We start from the raw sequence: 20,291 nt of genomic DNA on the forward strand, positions 1-20,291 counted from the left end.
ATGTTCCAAGGCCCCTTTATCTGTGAGCTACAAGTCCAAGAAGTTAGCCTAGCTTTGTTACCTGGGTGGCATCACAGATATATCTATTTCCAAAAAGGGTGCAGTTGCTGTGGGATTGAAAGTCACTGACTCAAGAGTGTTGTGTAGACCTGCACCACCGATCAAAGTCAAGGAAGTAAATGCATGCAACTTTTAGAATACTCTTCGTATTGCTTCGCTACCTTCACCTCGAGCGAATGATGTCTGAGTTAGTTCCCAGCTATCATTCTCCTAAGGGGTGTAGCGTGCTGAATAATTATAAATTGATACATTTCAACACAATAGTTAGGTATATGTCCATCTATTTATTTTGTAGTTTATGAATATACTAGCAAATGAATGGGAAATACAATCTATTCTTTTTACCTCAAACTTGAATGTAGCTGCATGATTCTTCATAGGGTTTAACAAGAGCCCAAGTCCCCATTTGTTTAAACTCTATACTAATTTATTTTGTATCTTAAACATGTCTGACATTGAAAGGTATTCTCTAAGTATATATTACACTTCCTGCTAATTGGGCAGACATACAGTGCATTCCTCCCTTCAGAATAAGGCATGGGTGGAACAGAGTTAAAAGCACCTTTCACTACAGATGTCCTGAAGCGGTCTTGCACCTCACAGGATTTCCAGTCAACAACTTAAGGTTGTGAATATGTGTCATGTTCTGAAGAACAAACATATCAGTAGTGCTACTAGGATCTGAATGTGCTTCAGACATTCACAAGCCAATCCGGGCGGGACATGCCGTCTGCAAGTACACAGAGCCTGTGGCAGTAGATGAACCATAGCCTGATCAGAGGTGTTTGAACCTGTCTAGCAGGCATCCACTCAACTTTGCTTTCATTTACATTCGGTCTCTTGGAGATTATTGCATAACCTGGAATATATATTTTTTAAATTAATTAATATCCTGCGGTGCTCTTAAGGCTGAGTTATTTGAACCCCATTCAACATCAGGCAGAAGTGACAAGGTGATCTCAAATAACCCTCCTTTTGGAATTATGTTTATGTTTATGTTCATGTTCAATGAGAGAGTGAGAACAAAATTCCATAACTGGGCCAGTCCCAGACTCATTATGGCATATTGGTCTACTGACAGTCTTTGGGCGTGTCAATGGTACAGGTTTACATCGGAACCTAAACAATACCTGGGCTCTCACGCCCACATAAATATGTGTGCGACTGCCACTCACCTAGCTTCTGATTTTACAAGGATGCTACATCCTTCAAAGATAATTTAGAAAATGAGCTCTAGGGGCAAACTCCTCATGGTTTGAGGAAAGGGCTCCCAGGAGGAATCACACAAGGGGAGACTGCCTGGTTGGAATATTTTCTTCTCGCCACCCTGAAGATATCCTTGTCTAGATGGGTCTGCGTCCTGTCAAGACCGCAGCAGTTCTCCTACCAGTGCTTCCTCTGATGCAAAAATCAGCTTTGCCTCACGTTTTAAATGGCGCTGCCTGGCTTCTGATCCTCAACCAACCATAAGGGACAATGAAACAGCCGTCCCCTACATACAGAAAACTCCCTTATTATCTCTTGGGACATGCTATGCACTTGTGTTTGGCCATTGTGGATACTGAATGCCATAACATGAATTACAGAAGAAAAACAGGGACAACTCCTCATTCTCTGCGAGTTATCTTCGGAAAAAATGGAAATGTGCTCAGCATCGCTTGCCAGTTGTTACCACCCATTTGTCATCTGTGAGAAATGGGGCCACAAAGGTGCTTTATGGCCCACAGGCATAGGAATTGATCCCACTGTACCACATCTCAAGAAAGGGGAGCCTTCTTCAAGTGAACATGCCAGCCTCTTGGTAGAACCGCAAATGCAGGCGCTATAAATGCTTGGGGGACGCGCTATAAATGCTTGGGAGACCATCGGTGACGGCTAATGAGTAGTGAAACTTTTCTATATCCTGGTCGGCATCCATTTTGGAAGCGAGGGACATTTCATCTATCTTTCCATACAGAATTTTAAAGTGCCCATCCAGGGTAGAGAGAGAAACATTTTTTTTTAAATCTATTCCTGCATCGCTAACAATCATGAGTTGGCGTTCTAGATTTTTGTTTGATGATGTCAGCTTAGGTTTTGAAATACATTGTGGCACCATTCCCCAGATGACCCCTTTTAAGGCCTGGGGCTGGAAAAGTGTCTATTATGAGAATCTTTTTTTTATGTCAAAGGATTTAAGGCAGTATCTAAGTCTACCAGGTTCCAGTACAGATAGATATAGCTCAGGTCCTGCTGCTGTTTCCATGCAAATGGTCTTGGTTGCACCACTGAAACTCTATGTTGAATCCAGGTATGAGTGTCTTTAGACATCTATCTAATGACCTCTACTCTAACACTTTCTTTTACCCACTCAGATTCTCATTTCTTACAGGCTTTGAAATACCTACAGACTTAGCGAAATATTGAAACCATTATATGAATATTATTGACACTCCATGACCAATGTCACTTAAATGAGAGATTATGGATAAGGCAAAATCGCATGATTAACTTAGCCTCTCCCGGACCACTGACGAGAGGTCTCCTAATTATGTATAAGCATCCTTAAAGTAAAAAAAAAAAAAAAAATAGCTACTGAATGCTTGCCTCCTATGATGGATCCTACATCAGATGTGTCTCATGAATTTCTTTTTGCTTGTCCTCAATGCAGCTCCAGATGGTGCACGAGGGGAAGATGCACGGATTCCTGAGAATGTACTGGGCCAAGAAGATCCTAGAATGGACCAAGTCTCCCGAAGAAGCTCTCCAGTTCTCCATCTACCTCAATGACCGGTTTGAGCTTGACGGGCGGGACCCCAATGGATATGTAGGTCAGTGAAATTGTTTGCTTTTACCTGGATGGTGATTTTTGGTTCCGTGTTTTAACGCTAACAATAGAAAAACAGCTACCTACACAATGGAAATATCCATTTTGGAAACATTATTGGTTCTGTATATCTCAGTCCTGTCTTTATTTTATTGAATTCTTTGTTGAAAAGATAACTGTACACATTGATCGGTGGGTAAAAAAAACATCTGGTTCTTGTTTTTGGGAGGGTACCACGGCCTGATAAGGTTCATATCAAGAATGTTATTTTAAAGTGACGTAACCTGCACATTTTTAATTAGCTGTGGGCTGTCACGCATATTGTATACTCAATTTGTTATGCATTTTTTAATTTTACTGGTTAAAACATTATACAGGATTCCAGTAGGGTGTCAATTCTTGCTTCATACAAAGTTTGCATGTATAGAATGAAATTTTGTCTGAAAAATAGTGTTTTGCTGCCTGCATTTGTGAGTCATATAATTGTGACTTGAATTCATGCCGCCTTGGCAGTCCAGCTTAAGCCTGGAACGTAATCCAGCATAGTCACTCGTTTGCTTCTGTTTTTTCACAACAGGGTGCATGTGGTCGATTTGTGGAATCCATGACCAAGGTTGGGCGGAACGTGAAGTTTTTGGCAAAATCCGTTTCATGAACTACAATGGCTGTAAGCGGAAGTTTGATGTGGCACAGTTTGAGCGCCAGTACCACCCCAAGAAATTTGCAAAATAGTCTACTGGTTGATTCCCTCATACCTCCCGTACCGCGCCAGGAAGTGTGGATGAGGAGTTGTTCGAATGTTGCTCTTTTGCTCAATTCTTCAAACAATGTCCCCTCTTGAAAATTGATAGAAGGCAGCTGGGGAGCAGCACAGAGAATCAGCTACATTTCTGTAACCTGCAAGGTGGACTCCCTATAGAATTCTTTTTTTATCGGTTATATACAAACTTATTTTTATATTGTGTGGGGGTTTGTACCTTTTTGGATGTCTAGAATTGCAGGGGATGCGTCAATATTCTACTTTAAACACTTGTTTAGCCCTAAATGTATTCATGTTGCTTCAACACGTGTTGTTGAGATTTCTAAACTTTTAAAACTGGAATAGGGTTTATCAGAGACCCTTACCAGCGTTTATAAACTTATTTGCTCCAGTTAGCAGGGATTGCAGCTGTTTTGTCTAGCAACATTGATAATCACAACAGTTACTGCCACCCCATCAGATAAGCTGGTTTCCAGGTGGTTTTCTCCCTATACATTGCAAATACCTGCAGCAGAAAAATAAAAGTTCTGCTTACCAAAAAATCACTGCTGCCCTAGCAATCTATCCTGATCCACCACTAATGTTTGCACAGGCAGGAATTACCATATTCTAGGTAAGCAAAGGTTTCATAAGTAACTATGGCATAACATTCAAAGGATTTAAAAAAAAAAAAGCTGTACCTGTTTACATCAGGAATGAGATATTTGGTTATTTTTTTAATGAACTCCTTCACGTATTATCCACAACCCGAGTCCCGCTTTATGTCGTTTTCTGATTTTTAATGTTGAATAAGAAGTTGCAGATATTTAGACCAGCACATCAGTAAATAATTGAATTTCAGACCATTCGCTTTAGTGAAGTCAGATACGCCAACTTTGCTCTCTGCTCATTTAATGCAAGCCTTAAAAGGAATTGGCTCCCTTGGACTCCAGAGTGCAAATGCATGAACGATAGCCAACAAGTGCCTCAAGCACACCTCCCTGCCTTTAATGCGCCGAAATGAAATTTACCAATTCCTCAGTTCTGTGAATGCCCCTTTTTTCCCCTTGACTATGTTCTTTTCATTCACATTGCAAATACAAAATGCAGCTTGTTTAAGAATTTAAAAACACTGCATATGAACACCACTACTATGTGGGGGAGACGAGGGTTTGCACATATATCTGCAGCAACATCAAAGCATTTTTGCCTGTAAATTATTCAAGTATTTGCAATGAGAATTTAACTCTTTTGCTAAATGTATTCATTTGTTCCTAGTTAATGACCAGCCAGAAGACACTAATAGAAGACAAAGAATCAGTATGCAGTATAAATATTTTCTAAATTGTCTGAAACCATATTGTGGTTTTTCATACCACATATACTTTTTTTACACAGGGGGGGGGGGGCGCATAGGCATTTTCCATGAGGTGTCCTGTCTTCCTTCGTCTGTGTATATGTGGAGGGATACCTACTTGGAACTCAAGCTTGGTTGGTGGTGAATTTGCAGGGCTGCACTTTCTGCATTTTTAGGATTTGATTACTTTCGCTTTACATCTCACGAGAGCATGCTTCTATCCACCCTTGGTGTTAATTCCTGTTGAACATTTGCAAATGATATGTTGCTACAGATTGGCTGTGGGATAGTGAACCACAGGTGTCCAGCAGAAACAAAACAAGGGGACGTACAACACATTTCTAAATGTTCATCGGACCCTGAGAGCACAGTCAAGTGAGTTAATCAAACACTTAGGATATTATAAGGTGCAAGGGTGCCTGTGTTGGTGCTAGGCAGCCCATTCTGTGCCAGATCTTGGAAAAGGAAAGGAATGGGCTGTATTGGGATAAATGTGATGCATTCCTGGTATTTCCCTGTGATGCATCACAGCAACGTGTCTTGCTGAGCTGCGTCACTTTGCTATAAATATGATCCTGTGTGTCGATGCACAGTTTTTTTTAGACATTGTAACTGGTGCGTAGCACTTTGCTGTTAACACCTTCGCTGCGGCGGCTATTCCGCCGCAGCGCTAAGGGGGCGGGGGGGGGGCCGCGCGGCGCGCCCATGCTGGTGACGGAACCGCTCAGTCACCATCCTCGGTTGAGCTGTGCTCATGACGGAGCGGTTCCGTCATGGCCCCGCGCGCTTAATAGAACGCACCGCGCAGGCGCGTCGGGCGTACCATGACGGAACCGCTACGTCATCAGCACAGCGCCACCGCGGCTGATGACGGAGCGGTTCCGTCATCAGCACGGAAAAGGTTAAGAGACTGGAAACTTTGCATGTTTTCATTCACTGAGCTTTACCAGCCCAAGTCATTAACTAAAATATCTTTCTGCGAACAAGAATATCTCTTCATGCCAGCTGCAATAACAATTGGAGTTTTACACCGGAAAAAATGTTGAATAGTTCAATAGAGGTCCTGAGCATAGATCTAATTTTAATAGCACTGATTCCCGAGATTGTTTGGTCCCTACTAGTAGGAAAATCTCTTTGTCATGTATTTATTTTTAAGTTGATGTGGAAATTAGTAAATGTTAGTGTGTGTGTGGTTCCCTCTGTGTAGTCCAGCGTTGTCCATCTCTGATACAGGTGTGTCCCCTCTTCCTTTAGACTCGAGCGATGTCCCTAGACACATCGCAAGTCACCAAACAAAGCTTCCACTCCAAGCGGTAACCTCTTGAGCACCATGTTTAGAACGATTTCTGAATCCTGGCGTGCCCTTTTGTTTTTTCCAACACAGACCTAATCTTCTCTGTTAAATGATGAGCAGGTCTTATCCACAAAGATTTTCTGCTTACATGTTAATGGGTTCTGTATCTTTATCATTAACTTCTAATGTCTTTGATCACTGGATTTATACCCTGCTATACTTTCCATGGTCTCTTTTCCAAAGCTGACCAGCATCTTTCTGCCTTATGGCTGAACATCCCTGGACTCCGTAAGCCTCTTTGACTGGAAATGTTTAAGCCTGCTTCACCCATGGCCTTAAGCCGATTGAAATTGTAGCTACAAGTCTGAAAAGACCCTCCAACGTTTCCTGGATTTCACCTTGATATTCTCAGAAGCAGCAGCTTACTGCAAATGATCTACTCCCACTTGGAAATGGTGTATTGGGCAAGTGTTTCTAGTAAGAGTAGCAATGCATGGGGTAGCTTTGGGTGCATCACATGCCTAATGCCACAGTGCACTCTGAGGAGCTCCTACTGCCTAAAGTCAATGGTCCAGATGCCAACGCACCCTTGTGGCGTCAGTCTACCCGGACAAATGGCTCATAGGGTGATCGTGTGCAGCATCCACGTGCTTTACTATTCTTTCCAGTAGAGTTTCTGGTGGTGCATCAGCAGGACCAGGCATTAAGGTAGACAAAAACACAGGTTGACCGACATGGACTGCACAATTCTCCTTTTCCCTTAGATCGCTGCATCCTTTGGTCGATCGGTATGCGGTTGTTATAAATCTAGGTGTCGGCTGACAGTCAGAAAGGTCCTCCTTCATTTTAGCAGTGCTGGACACCCGTGTTGGGTTGGCCTGCGCCCAGTACCACATTAACCTCATGGCGATTCTATGTTGCTAGGTCTAATGTCTTCCAGTGTCTCGGTGCTTCCTCTGACCTGTTAGTGGACTGGGTGGCTACAGGTGTGCCCCACTGCCTTTGATTCCATCTCACAAGCGGTTCTAAAGGGCTCAGCAGGGCCAACATTCCAGTAGGTTTCCCTGTTGACTCGAAAAATGTCACAAGCTAATTGTTCATTGGAAAGCCATAGGTCCTCCTCAGTAAATGTTTTTTGGTTCCTAGGTGACTCCCTCTCAGTATCAACATGGCAGATTTGAAGGTGGTTTTCCTGCCCTTCCATCTTAACAAACCATAGTTGTTCTTCTGGGACAATACCTCAAACAAAAGAAGCATCCTAAAATGTTATGTTGACTATAAAAGGCTACTACCAGGATTAGGGGACAGAAGCAAACATGTTTTTTCCATGAAGATACTGTAAAAAGATAACAATTAAGTCGACCTTACATTGATGACTTGTATGGTTCGACTCCATTGACATTTGTTTCTGGATATCTGTTACAAACGTTTTCTACTTTTTCCATATTTTTTTTACCAATATGTTTACATGCAATATATTCTGTCAGGCTGTTTTGTTACGGGTTTGAAATAAAAACATGTACATTTTGTGTAAAAATGGGGTTGTTGCCACTTTATTCATTATCCTGCCTCAATGTTCATATAACATGAAGTATAGAATAACAAAGGGTGTATGTCAGGCTTTATGAAGTAAAAGCTCCAGTGTCTAATTCAGGAGTTCAACAAAATCTCACCCCAGGTAAATTCAGAAGGCCCAGGAGAGAATTGCGAATAATGTATTAAAGCCCACAAAAGCTGATAATTAATGGATAATATTAATTCTGCACATTTTTATTTATTAAAACGTGCCACCCGCTGCTCAGTAGTTTGGAACACCTGTTAGACCATGGGCGTCTAACCTATTTTGAGGATGATTGGAGCCATACCAGATTTTCAGGATATGAAACATTTACATGCATTTAGTGGAATTTGCTTAGCTATTGTTTTTCTTATGAATTTGGCATGGAATCGGCTTTCTTGGGCTTATTAATGAGACACCAGTTTTATATGCAATAATGGCACCAATCTTCCCAACATATGATGGAATGGAATGGAACGAGGATTTGTAAAGCGCGATGGCTACCCAGGGGCGTCCCAGCGCTGTAGAAAAGACTTAGTTGAGCCGGAGAGGCTGGAATAAGAGAAGCTGGGTGAAGAATTAAATTGAAATTTTGCTGAAGAGCCAAGTTTTTAACAGTGTACGGAAGGTGAGAAGGTTAGGTTCTGATCTGATATGGAGGGGAAGGGAGTTCCAAATCCTAGCTAGGTTGTAAGAAAGCGAGCGGCCTCCACACCTGGCCTTCCTAATGCGTGGTACTGAGGCGAGGTGGGAGGTCGCAGATCTGAGTGAGCGAGAGGGTAGGTAGGCTTTCACCAGGGGGGAGTTGATAGAGGGGCTTGTTCCCCAGTAGGAGCGGTGTGCGATGCACATGCTCTTAAATTCGATTCTGGATCTCACCGGGAGCCAGTGAAGGTCCCTCAGTCTGGCTCTGACTGAAGTTCGGCGAGGAATATCCAGGAGAATTCTTGCCGCACAGTTTTGAATAACCTGGAGTATGTTAAGTGTAGATTGTGGGGCTCCAAGATATAGGGCGTTTCCACAATCGAGGCGGGAGAGGATCAATCCTTGAACCATAATCCCTCTTGAATGGAACGGAAGGAGAGGGAGAATTTTGCGTAGTAGTCTCATCAGCCCGAAGCAAGTGGCAGCAAGCTTGGTGGCTTGATAGTTGAAGGTTAGAGTGTGGTCGAGCCAGATGCCTAGGCTCTTGATTTGCTCTTTGGGTTGCGGGGGACTTACTAAACAGAGGGGCCAGATAGGATTGATGGATTTCGCGATGTTATTTCCAAGGAGCATTATCTCTGTTTTGTCCCCGTTGAGTTTAAGACAAGAGCCAGACATCCAAGCAGCGACGGCTTCAAGGCAAGTGTGTAAACTGTGATGAGAGTTCAGGGGGGGTCCATTGCTACCACTAGCTGCGTGTCGTCCGCGTAAGTGACGATCTTCACCCCGAATGGGCGGACGACATCAGCTAGGGGGCGTAGGTAGACATTAAAAAGGGTAGGGCTCAGGGAGGAGCCCTGAGGCACTCCACAATTGAGGGGTCTACTGGCAGAGTAAAATCCCTTTCAAAGACTTGGAAGGATCTATCTGTGAGAAAAGACCTCAACCAATTGAGTGCTGTACCTGACTCCTATTTTGTCAAGACGGTGGAGTAGGATATTATGATTGACAGTGTCGAAGGCGGCACTTAGGTCGAGTAGGACGATGGCCGTGGACCCGCCATCGTCCAAGATCCTCCTTGCCTCCTCCGTCACTGCAATCAGTGCAGTCTCCGTACCGTGACGGGGCCTGAAGCCGGTCTGAGAGAGGTCTAGTATGTTATTGACTTCCAGGAAGTCAGTGAGAATGATGTTAACATGCTTCTCAAGAAGTTTACTAAGCCATGGCAGAAGGGAAATGGGTCTATAGTTAGCGGGGTTAGATTGATCGAGACTGGGCTTTTTTATTAAAGCTTTGACCATTGCCCTTTTCTATGGAGGTGGAACAATACCAGTATGGAGGGAGGAGTTGAGCAGGTCTTGTATGGTAGGCGAGATCAGATGGATTATCTGAGTGAGAGTACTGGGAGGAGCTGGGTCGATGGGTGATCCAGATTTAACCTGGCTCATGAGTTTTTCCAGTTTAGTAAGTTCTAATGGGGGGGAAGCTATTGAGAACACAGGGGGGAGCCGTCGTGCAGCCTATGTTGACGGAGTCTGCGGACAGAGTAACGGTGGGGGGAAAAGAAGAGTTGATGGTTTCTATCTTCTGGTAGAAAAACTCAGCTATTTCCTCACAGTGGGTCTGAGTGTTATTGTGATGCTTTGGGGCCCCAGGAAGTTAAGGGATTTGGCTATCTGATAGATCTCCCTAGGTTTGGACGCTGCCTTCTCGATCTTAAGTTCAAAGTATTTAGCCTGAGCTAGATGGATATTTACTTTGTAGTTTTTGATGGCCGTTCGATAGCTCGCTTTGTCTGCTGGGAGGTAACTGAGGCGCCATTTCCTCTCAAGTCGTTTACAGACACGTTTGGCCTCCCGTAGATCACTCGTATACCACGGGGCTGTAGGATTGCCCCGCTTAGGATGGGAATTTTTTAGTGGTAGTACTATATCTAGGGAACTGGTGATCCAATTGTTATAGTTCTCATTATCTAGAGTGGGAGTGTTAATGGGTTTGGTGCCTTGTAGGAGATCCTGCCATTCAGATAAAGGGAGCTTAGACCAGTTGCGGGAACGTTGAGTTGTCGGGGGTTTGGGGGGGGAGGTGAAGGGGCAGGGTCCAGGTAAGTGGGATGAGGAAGTGGTCAGACCAAGGAAAGGGGGGGATTTCCAACGTGAAGGTTTTTACAGTTGCTAAAGACAGGGTCTAAAAGGTGTCCTTTTTGGTGGGTGGGCCCAGTAACACGTTGGTGTAATTCGAGGGCAATTAAGCTTGAGGAAAGTTCTCTGGCTATAGAGTCATTTGGATCATCTAGGTGGAGGTTAAGGTCACCTAAGATTGTAAAGTTGGCAGAGCTAACTGCAAGACTTGCCGCTATCGAGGCAAGATCCGGAAGAAACTGCCCTTGTGGTCCTGGCGGACGATATATGAGCATACCCGAAAAGGTATGTGTAGTGCTGAATTTTATATAAAAAAAAAAAAGGAAGGCATTCACAATCCGGAAAGTTTATGAGGGTGCTAGTGACAACGTAATCTGATTTATGAATTACTGCCAGGCCACCGCCAATGCCTTTTTTGCGGTCTAGGCGAAGTAGTGGATAACCAGGTGGAAGCGCTTGTACCAGGTCAGGTTCAGAGTGTTCCTGTACCCATGTTTCTGTGGCGAAAAGAACATCTGGGCTCATCTCCTCCAACAATAGGGCGATTTCCGTGGAGTGTTTGGGGAGTGAGCGGCAGTTGAGCAGTAACATCAAAATTGATGTGGGTTTCTTTATACTGTGGGTGAAATGAAATCCACACTGATTACAAGCGGAGTGTTGGATAGAGAGGTCCCAAGTGTGTAGACAGGGTGAACTAACTGTCTGGTTTAATTGGCGCAAGAGCTGCAGGGGGTAGGTGATGGTGTGGCATGGCATGATAGCTGAGCAGGGGGGTGGCCCCTGGCCCCGGTCGGTCGCGGACGGGCGCAGACTAGCTTGCCTTAGGCGCGCCTTTGGCGCGCAAACGTCGCGCCCACTGCGCTCCCCCTGCTGCGCGACCGGAATATGCACATGATTTATACCACTCAGGGGTTGTGGACCGGGGGGCGTGGCCTCTGCTTGTGGCGAGAGGGCACAAAGGAGTGTTGGTAATTAGCGTGCTGCGTCAGCGCTGGCTCCGCTGCGTCTGACAGCTAGTTTCCCAAGAAGTAAGTGGTTTAAAATACACAATTAATCTGTGACAATCCAATTTTTAAAAACACAAGTAAATCTGTGACAACAATTTTTAAAATAAGTGGCTCGCTCCCGGCTTCCGCCTCAGGAGCACAACTCTAAGCTACGCGTGATGACTCCGTAGCGGAAAAAACTGCACCATCATGTCCAGCACCTTCTTCTCCAATTTCAGATGCATTTGTTGAATTGACCACAAGTCCGAGGACCAGTTGGGGGCTTTACAGCGGGTGGTGTTGGCCAGTAACATAAGAGGTGCCTCACAGACACACGGAGTGCATGTAAACAAGTATAATTTGTCTTATTGCTTTGTTTATCCAATGTAATTAAAGGAACAACAAATTTGAATTGTTAGATCTGACCATAGATAGTTTTTGCTGTCTGCTGGATATTAAATTAGCACAGAGGGGCTTTGACTTCGCCCACTTCAAGTTTTTGCATGACTGGTGGTTCCTCATGTTATGCTGTCTGCCCATGGCATTCTGCAGACATCTACATGTTTCCTATCATCAACTACACAGAGGGTTATCAGTACAGCACAAATCCTCCCATATGTACACCATATAAGCTAAAAGTACAGTTCCAAGGAGAAGTGCACCACATCCATTGCAAGAATAATTACTCACTGTGTGGTCATCAGAGTAATGTAATGTAAGTGTCTTGTAAAGCGCACTGCTGCCCTGAGGCGTTGTGGCGCTATAGACCGCTGGGGAACACGTCCTGGCTATCCCTGTGAGATGGTCCCTACTGGGTATCTCCAAGGTGAAACCAGGCATCCCCGGCGAATGTGGGGGGCCGTTGTAGAGATGAGGCAAGCTAATGCCCAGAGTTGCCGAGTGTGATCCCTGGTTAGAGTAGGCACCGAGGCGAGAATTATCGAGTCCGCTGACCCTGGTCCACGACCCTGCCGCGTCGGGAATTGAACCCTGGTCCCGGGCCATTCTCTGCTTCCGGGTCTGCCTCCTCTAACCAGTGAGCCACACCACTCCACATCCACATCAGAGGCAACATAGTTGTGGAGCACACGCCCTCACCCACCAACGGTGGCATGTTTCATCATTGGGCTGTGCTCCTCGTTGGCCAGTGCTGTAATGACCAACGAGACCCGCAAGGGGGCTAATTTTTGGAGATCTTTTTCAGAGTAGCTGGGGAGCCAGATTTGTCTGCCCCACTGTTGAGAGGTGGATTGTCCAAAAAGTGATAGGAGGGGGAAAGAATAAAAATTACTCAAGACTCCCCTCATGTATATTAGGCATACACTGAGGTCCTAATGAATTGCCACAGATCCTGTAGGAGGCAAAAAAAAAAGTGACCTTCATTCAGACCTCTGGGAACATTAATATCCTTTGAGGTTGTGTGTGTGTTTAATCTTAACAAAGACTCTCTTTTATTAAAGAAGGTTGTTCAGGGCACTTTTAGGTAATTTTAATTCTTTCTATCACTTTTTGGGTAATCTGCCTTACAACAACATTGGATCAGACCAATCTGGTTACTCTGAAAAAGGTCTCTGGTAAAGAGCCCCCTTTGCGGGACCCGTTGGGCATTTCAGTGCCAGGACAACGAGGAGCACAGCCCAGTGATCAAGCATGCCACCCCATACTAGCCCATCAATCATTGGCTCTGATTCCTCAGTCGGAAGAGGAGGCAGTCCAAAAGGCAGAAGAGCCACTTTAAGATGTCCAATCTACCTCAGTCAATCCTGGACCTTGCCGAGACAAATGAGTATGGTCAACACCCAGACTTCCAAAACCTAAGCCGCCACGTGTCGAGGCGAAGAGAGGTCCATCCTTGAGAAACTCCAACAGGAGCTTACTAACCAGCAGCAGCACACACAAGATCTCAGCCAAGGGAAAGACTGCCTCCACTACACAACCGGATGTGGTATTGATTTGTTACTAAAAACCATTACAATCATTATACATTTATAAAACAAACTTTTATAAAAAAGTGAATATAACTACCTCTATAAATTTTGTACACGTAACACAACACACTTTAAACATTGTATTGGTCAACAATAAATACAAACTAATGATCCAAATGTATACAATTTACAAGGACAAATATATATACTTAATAAAATATAAGAGCCTAGCAGCAATTATGAGCAATAAAGTGCTTTGAGAAGGTTTTAGCAACAGTAATCAGAGCTAAGTAATCGTCTATTCCTCACGGAATCAGTGGGATGCAAAACACGACTACCAGCATTATATGCAATACAGAGCATTAATTTTAGTAGCAGAAAACCCTGTGTCTGACAAAGCTATTTGAGTAGCAATCAGACACTGATTCAAGGAGGTAAAGTTAAATAGGACCAAGGAGAATATATTACCAACTCTAAGAGATAAAAACTAACTAATCTGTATACAAAAAAGGGCCTTATTATGACTGCATTCGGCCTTGTATCTTCCTAAGCAGTTCATCAATACCTCGCTAGAGCGAATGAAATTCAAAATATTCAATGTTAATCAGCCAGCTAGGGGGCTGCCCAATACATGTTTGTTGAGTTCTTGAGTGCAATGACTACCATCTGAAGGAATTGTATTAGCCTGGCCAACATTTATAGGTCAGAACCCTGCAAACAGGCTGACACTGCTGTCTCCAGAGTCCTTATTCTAAAATGGATGAAACGTCAGCGTGGAAGTGATCTTCTAAGAGTCCTTACAAATGGACATATACAAATAATATGGGGAAAGATTCCAAATCCTACCAACACCCTCCTCGACACATGCGAGAGTTCGAGGATCTCCACAATGGGGTTGTTTTTAATGCTATAAGTAGGAACTGAAAAGTATATATTTTGTTTGTAGTGTTTAAATTCTGTGCATGTTGTGGATTAGGTCTTTAGAACAACGATAAGAGCAACTAAGCTCTTGACAGTTTTTTAAATGACTATGTTCTTCTTCAAGGAGTAAGCTCTAGACGCTTGCTTTATTTGTATTTTAAACTGCCCATACTCATTCTTGCGGTCCCAAAATTCATTTAGCTACAGTTCACCTAACAAAGTTTTCAAATTTAAGATTCCATTGTCTGTAAATTTATTTTTAAATTCTCTTGTTGACCTTCCCAGATGCATGCTTTTAAAGAACATTCAGGTGCATTTCTCAAACAACAATACTTAACAAACGGAGCATTTGTAGATGTAGATAGATTGACCATTCCAAACTCCTGCCGAAGTTGGCTTACACGCGTGATCTTTGGTAGGCCAAAGACCGTACGAATTACCCCAGATTGTTTCTGTTCCAAACCGGGATGCAACTTGGTGCCCCAAGTGGATGCTCCATAAATGATGGCTGGAACCAGCTTGACTCTAAACATATGCAGCCCACTTGCCCTCATGGGGCTATGCAACCTGTTACTTATTGACCTCGACTTTACATGGCCTTCTGATTCCGGAGTCATCATGTTTTCTGGCGTCATCAACATCTTTTGCTCTCCCATGCACGAGACAAAATAAGATTTTACAGAACCAAATTTCATAATTATTGCCTTGGTCATATTTCAAATCATTTGCCTTATTATATTCATGGACTGTTTAGGGCCCTTTGTAGCCTGATTTCTGTTGCATCTAAAAGTGCAGTATCAGCAGCGTACTAAAGCGATGGGAGATGTTGATTTTGGGAGATGTTGATTTTTTTTCTCGCAGTTTTATATAGCACGATCTTGACCCAAAGGTATCTGAGCGCTTTACATAGCACCAGTTCCATTATACAAGGACACATTCATTGTGTGAGGCACAGGGAGATGAAGTGATTTGCCCAGAATCACAGGATGTGGAGTGTCCTTGCCGAGACTCGAACCCGGTTCCCCAGATTTGAGATCGACCGCTCTAGCCGTTAGGATACATCCCCTCCCCAGTTTTAGGGGACAGAGTGTTTGACTTAGTAGCACTTGCTGAAGGTCGACCGTATACAGATTAAAAAGAACAGGCGCCAGGACACAACCCAGTTTCAGACCCTGATCAGTGCTTATGTTCTTGGACAAAGTAGACCCATTTCTCAATATCATTCTGACCCAAGTATCTGTGTACAAAAGTCGAATGGCATAGTCGAACAATCTATCTCGAATTATCCAGTCATTCAACTTCCACCAAAGGGTGCTCCAATTAACTTTATCCAAGGCCATACCATGGACCAGAAAACAGATGTTTAATCATGACTTTTGGGCAATCACTTTGTTGGCAATATTAGAATACCTCATTGTAGGCGGGGGGTTAGGGACGACCGGGACACCAGGTACAGGGTTCAAGGATGGTTTTATTTTTAGTGTTCTTTTAGGATAGGACATAAGAGTTCTTCTATTCCTGAAGGTCAGTCTCTCTCGTGCGAAAGCGCTGGGGTCCGTGGCGACGGTCTTTTCTCCCTTCCTGTTCTGTTGGAGGATTCTTCACACCGGATTCAGTCGTCTCCGTGTCATGAAAGAGAACAAACAAGAGGGATGCCGTTAGTGCCGAGTCCTCTATATGCGGTGCACCAGGGGGGCCCGGGGGAAGTGTGGGAGAACCCTGTGACACTTATTCGGAGTATTTACAGTGCTCTGTGACTAGCGGGTATGGCAAGGGAGACGGAGGGGTAGGTCAACAGAATGGAGTTTGACGACAAAGGGAAGAGACACACAGGGGTATTTACAACTACTCGGTAGCGCTCCTTCTCCCCACCCAGGCTGCCCAACGCCGCCGTACCTGTGACAGCCACACTCCTCCCTCGGGAGTGTGGCACGGCGGTTCACGGGGTCGTTGGCCTCCTGGCTCTCCTCTGGTCACTTTTCCTCCTTCCCTTCCGCGTTGTTCCTCCGGACACTCGTTCGCCTCTTCTCCTCTGCCTCTCCGTTCACGCCTCTCACTTCCGCCTTCTCCTCCGGGGTGCGTACACACCTCGTGTACATGACTTCCTGCCTTTTGCTCAATCCGCTGTCACTGACGTCACTCGGGGCAGTGTCTTCGTTCTCGTTTGCATACGCCCACTTAAAGGCGCTGCTTTCTTCTCCTTCGGTGTGTGGGTCGTCTTCCCACTCGCCGGTCTGTGAATAAGGGTGAGATGTGCTTTCAGAGGTGCAAGGGTCCCACCATTCCTTCTTGCTAGACCCTACTTCGTTACACCCCACCCCCCCTGGTTTCTCCCGATCGGGGAGAACGGGCATCCTGGAGAGGAAATCAGCATTCCCGTTGTTCTGTCCTTTTCGGTGTACGACCGTGAAGGCAAACGGTTGCAAGAAGAGAAACCAACGCAATATCCTGGCGTTGTGGGCACGATTCCTCTGCATCCACTGCAGCAGTGCGTTGTCTGAATACAGAGTAAAGGCCTTTCCCTCCAGATAGTACCTCAGTTTGTCTATCGCCCATCGGATGGCGAGGCACTCCTTCTCTACTGTCGGGTATTTCTGCTCACGTGGTTGGAGTTTCCTACTGACATAGAGCAAGGGATGTTCGTCCCCGTCCTCTCCTTCTTGCGACAATACAGCCCCTATGCCTGAATCGGATGCATCTGTTGCAAGAAAAAAAGGTTTCTCGAAGTTCGGAGGTATGAGGACCGGGCTCGTGGTCAGAGACCTTTTCAAGGTCTGGAAGGCTTCCAGGGCCTCCATGGAGGGAGGACGAGGAAGGGTGTTACGGACGTTTTTCTTTAGTAGGTCTGTGAGGGGGCTGGACAGGTCTGCATAGTTCTGTATAAAACGTCTGTAATACCCTATGAGGCCCAGAAACGCCCTCAGCTCTTTTTTTGTGGATGGAAATGGCGTATGGGTTATGGCCTTGACTTTCCTCCTGAGGGGCTATCACTCCTTCCCCTAGCATGAACCCCAGATACTTGACTTTTGGAAACGCAGCTCTTGATTTTCTCGCGTTTACATGGAGTCCTGCTGTCTGTAGGGCAGTTAGTACTCTATCGAGGTGCCCCAGATGTTCGCTCCATGTGGTGCTAAAAACGACAGTCATCAAGATACGGGATCGGGAGTGAGGAGCCAAAACAGTGTTCATCAACCGTTGGAAAGTGGCCGGGGCTCCGTGTAACCCAAAAGGGAGAACATTGAACTCGTATAGGCCGTCTTCTGTAGCAAAGGCCGTCTTGTGTCTATCCTCCTCCCTCAACGGAACCTGCCAATACCCCTTGGTCAGGTCCAGTGTAGTGATAGAACGTGCCTCTCCTATCCGTTCTATGAGCTCGTCCACCCTTGGTATAGGAAAGGCATCGAATGAGGACACGGCGTTCAATGCGCGAAAGTCCATGCAAAATCGGGTCGACCCGTCGGGTTTAGGGACCAGGACAATCGGGGACGCCCAGTTGCTCTTTGAAGGCCTTATTACACCTAGCTTCAACATTTCCCGTACTTCTTTCTGCATGTCTGCCCTTTTTGCCGCTGGGATGCGGTATGCCCTCTGCTTTACAACCTGTCCTTCCTATGCCAAAGGTTTCCCACTCCTCAATTAAGTCTTCTCCTGGCCCCATGATCCCTAGTTCTTCTCCGCCATGTTACGCTTTGAGGTGTCTTTGATGGTTTGCATAGCCACACCACAGACCAATGGCGTGCAGGTTTTTTTTTTAAGCATAGTACACTTTCAATAGATAGGTTTCCCACGTCTCTTCATCAATGCCCTTAATTCCTGGAGAATGGTTATCCAATTGACGGATAAGCCTCCAAAAATGCAGTGCTGTCCCTGATGCTGGCCCATTTACCAATGTTATACCATCTTTTAGTCACAAAATCTGTTTTACATCCAGTATTTAACGCTATATTCACATTTCTGTTTGGTGTCAAGATCTTTTTACTAATCACCTGACAGATTCTTCTAACTCTTTTTGTAGTTTTAATGTTTCTTTCTTTAATCATCTTAATTCATTCGTGTACCATAAGAAGTCCTTTTGGCCACTGTGTTAATTGGCCCAGGGCGAGATCGACAAACTCCTTTGAGTGCGCCCTGGTTGGTAGTACTCTACTAAAGATGTAACAATATTCACCCACACACTAATGACAAACTTTTCCTCTACTGACTACATCATTTCCTTCAGTAGGTTATTTCTCAAGCAACACTTCCACAGGTCATATCCTGCCTGCGCAGGAGTATTCGATTTTACTCTGCGCAATTCGGAATCATCATCGGCAGAAGCAATGGCCTTAGACTGCTCTTTTGCAGGTAAACTCCAAGTTGAAAGAAAAAACCTGGAAATGGTGATCGCTTTTAGCCAGGGGTAAAATTTGTAAATAGATGGTCATTTCTAAAAGGAGAGTGGAAAAAAATTTATAGTCCAACATATTTGACACGTTGCCAGCCTCATGCGTAGTCTGCGCTGGTGTAGTTGGTCAGAATCGTCCATTAAGATTGATCAGCCCATGGGCAAACAAGCGAGACCAAAAACGATCATTGCTGCTACATGCCTTAAGGGGGGGTGGGAAGGGACCCTTTCCGGAAATGTGACAATATCCCTGGAGTTCCACTAGTGCTGGCTCTTGCAAGGCTGCCAAAGAAAAAGCCTTGTTTAAATTCCCCCGCTAAAAGTATTTCCTGGTCAGGGAGCGTTATGTTGCTCCGGTAGTGCTACTTGCATCATTCGGTCTCTTACTGAATCCGGTGTAACATAAACCTGATATAAAACGGCATTAAGGTACATTCTTGGCTAGAGTGCTTTAGGGACAGCCGGGCCACTGCCAGGTCCCTGTGTCTCTCCATGATCCCACGTCAACTCCATTCTGCCTTTTTCCCTTCTGTGGCTACGCAGGGGCTACCAGCCATATCTATTACTGCCCAGCCACCAAGGCCCACAGACTCCCTGGTTCTTTAGTGACCAGACATGGCCCCCATAAACCTTGTGGGACACACAGACAGAGGTCTACCTAGTCCACCAGCCTCCTGGTAGTCACAAACTCAAAAAACATTTTGTTGGTCCTCTTACCATCACTGGCACCCAGTCGGTGGCAGGATCCGACATCACCAGCCCTGCAGGAAGTCAGCGGGGTTACTCCATCCCTTTTTCAGAAACCTCACCACCAATGCCATCATCCCAAACCAGCTGAGGTCCACCTCTCCCTGTTCCATCAGGAAGTACAGGTTCTTCTGGCCAAATGAGCCAGCGAGAGGGTGCCCACATCAGAAGTAAGTTGTGGTTGCAATTCCAACTCCTTTATGGTGCCTTTTAAGGACGAAGGCTTCCTCCCTATGTTAGACCTGTGGCATAACTTCTTAAAGAAGCAGAAATTTGAGATGCTTACGTTAGCTCAGGTTTTGTCTGCCCAGGAGCCTGGATGGTAGAGCTGGACTTGCATGACACCTACTTTCACATCCCCGTCCTCCCTGCCCACAGGCACTGCCTGTGGTTCATGGTGGGCCATGGGAATTATTAGTTCACTCTGCTCTCTTTTGGCCCTAGTGCCCCTCATATGTTCATGGTGATGACTATGGTTGCAGACTATCTGCAGAGGTCAAGGGATCCAGTCTTCCACTACTTCAATGACAGGCTGTTGAAGACTGGCTCATCCTAGGCAGACCCCTCCCATGTGCAGACTACGGGGGACCACCTGCATTCACTGAGATTAACGTGCTGAAGTCACACCTGACTCCCTACGAGACGCACCCTTTTAGCTGCGCTAATTTGGAAACTAAATTGTTTGACCTATCCTATGGAGCAATGAGTCTAGTATATTCAGGCTA

The 20,291-nt window shown here is 45.2% G+C and overlaps 1 protein-coding gene across 2 annotated transcripts in view; it reads left to right on the forward strand.

Annotated features, from left to right (window-relative positions):
• Positions 1–4,299, forward strand: part of LOC144792784 (deoxyribodipyrimidine photo-lyase-like) — a 36,805-nt gene extending 32,506 nt beyond the window's left edge. For both annotated transcript variants that reach the window (XM_078667981.1, XM_078667982.1), the window contains exons 9-10: positions 2,711–2,870; positions 3,444–4,299. In XM_078667981.1, coding sequence (XP_078524107.1) covers positions 2,711–2,870; positions 3,444–3,598 — 315 coding nt within the window. In that variant the 3' untranslated portion in view covers positions 3,599–4,299. The remainder of the gene's footprint in view (positions 1–2,710; positions 2,871–3,443) is intronic.
• Positions 4,300–20,291: the final 15,992 nt, after the last annotated feature.

This window comes from Lissotriton helveticus, chromosome 11, assembly GCF_964261635.1.
Source record: "Lissotriton helveticus chromosome 11, aLisHel1.1, whole genome shotgun sequence".
Lineage (NCBI taxonomy): Eukaryota > Metazoa > Chordata > Amphibia > Caudata > Salamandridae > Lissotriton > Lissotriton helveticus.